The 6,000-nt window shown below is 48.6% G+C and overlaps 1 protein-coding gene across 1 annotated transcript; it reads left to right on the forward strand.

Annotated features, from left to right (window-relative positions):
• The first annotated feature begins 421 nt into the window (after window positions 1-421).
• Window positions 422-5,378, forward strand: LOC140898990 (immunoglobulin lambda constant 1). The gene is made up of 3 exons (XM_078848985.1): window positions 422-498; window positions 1,547-1,611; window positions 4,710-5,378. Exons 1-3 carry the CDS (start codon window positions 422-424, stop codon window positions 5,030-5,032), a joined length of 465 nt encoding a protein of 154 aa, XP_078705111.1. The 3' UTR covers window positions 5,033-5,378.
• The last annotated feature ends 622 nt before the right edge of the window (window positions 5,379-6,000 follow it).

The following is a 6,000-nucleotide window of genomic DNA, read 5'->3' on the forward strand; positions in this document are numbered from 1 at the left end:
TGGGATTTACTGCTGAGAACAGCTGGGAAATACAGAGCACATGGCTGTCGTTGGGGGCAATGTGTTAATTTCTAAAGGCAACTGGAGGCTCCCACGAGGAAAGTGCTGATCTCTGCTGTGCACTGCACATGGGCGGATACCAGCCTGGCCTTGTATTGGTGCCAACAGGGTCTGGGGCATTTTCCAGCATATGTCAGCTGTGCGATGGACACGGCTTTTACAAACACCAAAGGTTCTGAGCATCTTGCTTGACTCTGGGCTTCCAGCAATGCCTGCACCTGACCCACTGCTGGGGTTCAGACAGAGCGTGGTGGTCATCGGTTTCATGGCACATGGATCTTCAGCCCTTCCTCAGGCATGTCCAATGTGGAGACTTCACCAGCCCCCTGCATGGCTCAGCTGAGAGCGAACACAGGACGTCATGACGCAGCGTCTGGCAGAAGGGCTGTGCCCAGTGAGTCAGAGCGACCCCCTGGACGATCTGAAGATCCCGATCAGGTACGTTAGGACAATGGGGGAGGGGACGTCTTAGCTTCTCACGGACAGGTGCAGGGAGGCTGCACTATTCAGAGAGTAGACGAGGACAGCACGTGGTTTGGATCACACCCGATCCACGCGTGTGCAGCGCCTGACATGTCTGATCTGTCTCTTCGCTGACACTTATTGGTGGGTCACCGGGACATGCTGTACATTAATTAGGTCGAGAAGGATGCTGGTGCTCCCAGGCGTGTGGGGTTCCGGACACGTGCTTTCTAAGTTTGGTTATCGCATCCGTAACATACACGACAGCTCGTGCGCCTCATTCTTTCCCCGACGTAATTCCACTGAAGTCATTACAATGGCACCAGTGACGAATGTGGCCCAGTATTGACCTGTCCTGGCCAAATGGCAGTGGAGGGACCAACACGCAGTCCAGTTGTGTACATGCCCTCCAGCACCCAGACCCGTTCTCCACGGGCTCCAGGCACAGCAGCACAGACACGCATGCAGATCCACAGCCGGTGCGGGGGTTGGGGGAGCGCTGTAGTGGTGGGACCCAGCACAGTACCAGAGCACAGAGCTCCTTTGGTTCCCTCTAGGTACCATCACGCCCCCATCACTGTAGTGCCTGAGCATCTCTGGGACACGACAGAACTTATCCTTACACCACCCTCGGAGGCACGGAAGTGCTGCCCCCATTTTACAGACGGGGAATGGAGGCACAGAGAGGGTGTCACTTGCTCAAAGATACAAAGTCAGTGGCAGAGCCAGGACATGAACGCCGCTTTCCTGACTCCCAATCCACTGCCTTAACGACAAGCCCATCTTCTGCTCTCTTATGTGGGCTGTCTGCGGGGACCAGGGTTTGGCCTTATTCTGAGTTCTCCCAAGGAATACTCCATTGCTTCACTTCCCAGTGGATCTTCACTCCTCCGATTGTACAATGAGTTTCTCCGGAAAGGATAAACCTGCACTCCCATGGGGTGCCAGTGGAGATTGCCCCATACCTCTTTTCCCCCCCTCACGGGCAGTGGAGGTGACCTCTCCCTGCCATCGACTGGGACAGGTTTTTGTACAGCCGTGTGTCACTGTGGTGGATCTTCGGTGGAGGAACCCAGTTGACCGTCCTTGGTAAGTCACTGAATTACTCTCAAACTTTCCTCCTCCTGGCTGTATTGTACATTTTCCATGGTTTTTTCCTGCTTTCTTCGTCTTCATGCTGGGCTCGGGACTCCTCTCACTTTATATATGGACCTTTACACTGTCTTGGGAAGAAAGTTTAGTCTCTCTGGATAGTCATAGCAGGTGTACATGGCCCATGTTGGATTTTCTTTTCTTTTCCCACTCAAGAGAAGTTTGAATTTGACCATGAAACCTATTGAGATTCTGCCACTGGGTCCCCACTTACGATGACCTAGTTTTAGCCCCTTCAGGAAAAGATTTTCCCTCTTTTTCTTTTCGGGTATTAACTATTTCTCATTAGCACCGGGTGCTAGTTAGTGTATGAAAGAAACCCCGGGCCAGCTTCTCCGGTGCCGTGCAATGCCCTAGCTCCATTGTCCGCAATAGACCTCCACCAGCACTCACCCCAGGATCCTGCAGACAGGTGTCCAATCCCGTGACATCTCATCTGCTATAAAAATCCTTGCTCCCTGGTGATTTAAAATTGGATTTGTTGGGGGCCGTTGGAAGGGAATGCTTAGGAATGAGAGCTGGGCAGAAAATATGGTTTTCTTCTGTGAATAATTTCAGAAAAAGCAAAACAAAAAAATCATTTTCATCTCAATGGGCCCAAAATCCCAAACAAGCATTTTCAGCTGAAAACCGAGAATGCTTCAATTATTGAGAGGTTTTGGCTTAAGATTTCCACTTTTTCCATTTTCGGATTTTCAACAAAAAAAATGATTTTTTTTTGAGAAAAGCAGATACTTGCCACAAAAATATTCATTCAGTGGAAAACCAATTTTCCACTGAAAATGGTTTTGATGGTCATTTTCAACCAACCCTATTGTAGCATTGCTCAGTTGGAGCTAGACAAGGGACTGATCAAATTCTAAAAATAGATGGCCAGCTCCCCACATGGTGTAAATCCACGTAGCTTCCTTGCGAGCAATGGACTACACTGATTTACGCTTACCCTGAGTGAGTCTAATTGCACTGACTGACTTACTCCTGACACTGAAGATCTGCTCCATTGTACCTTGGAGAAAATTGGATTTCAGTTTGGCTATGCAACCCAAACCCACCCAAAACCTTTCAGATATGCAAGATATTAGTTAAATGGGGTGGGGTGGGAGCAGCCTGCAGGGGGAAGGGATTTAAAGAGGTTGCACTAACTGTGCACTAGCAAGGTTGCTGGCCAGTCTGAAAGGCTGGACGGCTTCATAGAGGCTGGATTGTGTGTCTGCCAAGCTCAGAGCTCAGTGATCAGGATGCTGGCTGGACCAGCCGGCTTCACTTACAGAACAGCCTAGGGGACATAGTGGACCTGGCTTAGCCAGTGCTCAGTAAGTCAGGGCTGACAGTATTAGCTCAAATACCATTCTTGGCTGCTTTGACCTACATAAAGCGTGAAATAATTAGGGCCCAGACTGCGGGAGCCCTACTCATGCCGAGTAGCACATTGCTTTTCATACAGTCCCACTAATGTAATGGGACCGACCGCCTATGGAGTAAGGTGCAACCTGGCGCGAGGACGGGCATCCCAATTTGGCCCCAGCACCAAGGCTGCTGCTGCAGAAATGTTACTAAGGGTTTAAAAATTCCCCAAACTTTTGCGTCCCTTCTTAAGCAGGTAGTGCCTTCAATGTCCCCCCGTCTCTATGCAGTTACACAGCATAGTACCAGGTTAGGGCCCAGGGGAATCTACTCTGCCCCCACCATGAAATCAACCCTCAGTGTGGTAGTTTGCAAGGTCCCTTTTCCTCTGGTCTTGAGCCCCAATCTAGCAAAACACTCAGATGCACACTGGATCGGGCCCTGAAGCAGGGATTGGTCCCATAAATGAGTCTGTACTTTACAGCTGCTGAACACAAGCTTGCTTGATAACTAGGCTGTTCAGCAACAGGAACAGGCAACCAGGCTGTGGTAGGAGATTGTTTGTCACCCAGGTGTTAAGCAGAAGATCTGACCCTTAGCAGAGAGACCTACAGACCCAGACAGACAATGATGATTCAACAATGGGTTTATCGACCCACTTGGCAGAATAGAGAATTTATCCCTGCTATGGAATTCCATAGGATGGTTCACAAACAAACTCCCCCCCCCACCTCAAAACTACAGAATTTTATACTACTTTCTATAAAACACTATTTAATGCATGTAGCTCTCCCATCCTATGCTTTGGATCCTACTGTTTTGTTTTTTTTCTAATTATCTGTTATAGCATTTTTTTCATTTGGAAATATGTGGGTTACCCCACATTCCTCTGTGACTCTAGTGAAGCAGCCCCCAAGGCCTGAACAGGCAAATTAAACTCTAAGCTTAGACCCTAAGAAATAGCCCCATTCTCAGATAGTCTGTTCTTGAGAAATGAGAGAGAGTGTTTTCACCATGGAAATATCTTCCTACTTAATTCAATGAGTAGCACCTTCCTCTGCACTAAATGGCACCATTTGAGAAGGAAGGTGCTACTCAATGTGAGGAAAGGTATCAAAATCTTGCACTTAATAGGGAGGAATTCTCTGCAAACTGCCGAGGTTGCTAGCTGTTCAGAAGTCGTATTTCCCTTTCTCTGAGCAACAATGAATGAAAAGGTGAGCTTGGAAACAATCCTGATAATACTTCGCACTTCTACAGCACCTTCCACCAAGTGTCTCAGCGCTTTAGAAATATGTAAAAAACCATAAACCTTGAGAAAAAGCCTGCGTGCGCTGAGGTCAGTGATGTGACCCCCTTCCATAGCCTGAGAGGTAAGTGACTTCATCAGGTTCACTAAGGAAGCCTGGGGCAGAACTAGGAATGGACCCCAAGTGTCCAGATTCCCAGTCCTGTGCCTTAACCACAAGAACACCTTACATCCCAGATCATTACCCTGCCCATGGTGCTTGTGAGAAGTTGGATTTGTTACACTGCAGAGATCTGTTTTAGAGTAACAGCCGTGTTAGTCTGCATTCGCAAAAAGAAAAGGAGTACTTGTGGCACCTTTGCAGAGATCTGGAATTTCTTACATTCTGCACTGGGAGTCTCTGGATTTGGGTTTTCTAACACTGAATCTCCTTGTCTTGTAGGTCAGCAAAAGGCATCTCCCACCGTGCACCTCTTCCCTCCATCCTCGGAAGAGATCAAAACAAAGAGCAAAGCCACACTGGTCTGTCTGCTGGGCAGCTTTTACCCAGGCTCAGTCCAAGTCACTTGGAAAGCTGATGGCCAGCAGATCTCCACTGGAGTGGAGACGACCAAGCCATCCAAACAGAGTGACGACAAGTTCATGGCCAGCAGTTACCTGTCTCTGGATGCATCAAAGTGGAAGACTCATGAGACCTACACCTGCCAGGTGACACACGATGGGAAGAACTTCGAGAAGTCCCTGAAGAGCTCAGAGTGTTCTTAACCCTCTGACCCCCGGAGGGCTCGGCCGGTTCCCGTGTCAGTCTGTAGGGGGTTCCCCAAGGGAGCCAGGATCTCTCTGTAGCATTCCCATAATGCCGATTTCCAGCAAATCTGCTTCCTCTTTTAGGTGGGGGATTTTACCAATCCATATGACACCTGTCTTTATTCCCATGTCCCCACCGCTCTCACCCCCTGCATTCCCTGGAATTCTCCTTCCTGCTTTAGTCTCTGATACAGCCTTGTTAGGATATTAATAAAATCGCAAAAATTTGACTATTGCTGTATCTGTGAAGAGTTTAACTTCTTCTGTCCCTTTTACATCTTGTGTATTAATTGCAACATTCACCTTCTCTTCCAATAAAATAAATTTACCTTTTATCAGCTAATATTGTGTTCTTTTTACTCTGGGTCAATGCTCAGCTGGGTCACTAGCCCTGCAGAGAGCAGGCTGCTCTGTGAGTTAGTACGGAGTCACCCTCTGCCCTCGCAGGGGGCAGATTCCGGTACCACCTTCTCCCTGAGCATTAGTAATTCTTCAAGTAGCCTCATTCGAATCAGTGGGGTTATTGGCTGAACAGCTCAACACTAAGGGGAATAAGTGACCAAATCTGGCCCATAGAGAGAGGGGCACTGCTGATGGCGGTTCCCTGGGATAGGCTGTAAACAGAGCTCCTGGCTACTTCTAGTCAGTATAGACACAAACCCCTCTTTGAAGAGTGGCCTTTAATATCCTGCCAACACCGACTTAGGTGACAGCTCTCTGCCCAGATATCCAGATGATGATTTCTGGAGCACCAAGCGTGTGCAGAGCACAGAGGGGATAATGGCTCTCAGAAGTTTTCAGGAGCTTACAATGCTAGGATGAGAGTGAAAGGATCAGACAGAGCATGTGTGTGTGTGTGAGTGAGAGAGAGAGCGCGTGTGCCAACGAGTACACTACTGGAACCCAGAGCGTGCGCTGATTTTAAC

This window comes from Lepidochelys kempii, chromosome 15, assembly GCF_965140285.1.
Source record: "Lepidochelys kempii isolate rLepKem1 chromosome 15, rLepKem1.hap1, whole genome shotgun sequence".
Lineage (NCBI taxonomy): Eukaryota > Metazoa > Chordata > Testudines > Cheloniidae > Lepidochelys > Lepidochelys kempii.

Coding starts and splice junctions, on each gene's coding strand:
- LOC140898990 (XM_078848985.1), top strand. CDS start 422: ATGACGCAGCGTCTGGCAGAAGGGCTGTGCCCAGTGAGTCAGAGCGAC. Junction 499..1,546: donor GATCTGAAGATCCCGATCAG/GTACGTTAGGAC, acceptor CGACTGGGACAG/GTTTTTGTACAGCCGTGTGT. Junction 1,612..4,709: donor AACCCAGTTGACCGTCCTTG/GTAAGTCACTGA, acceptor CTTGTCTTGTAG/GTCAGCAAAAGGCATCTCCC.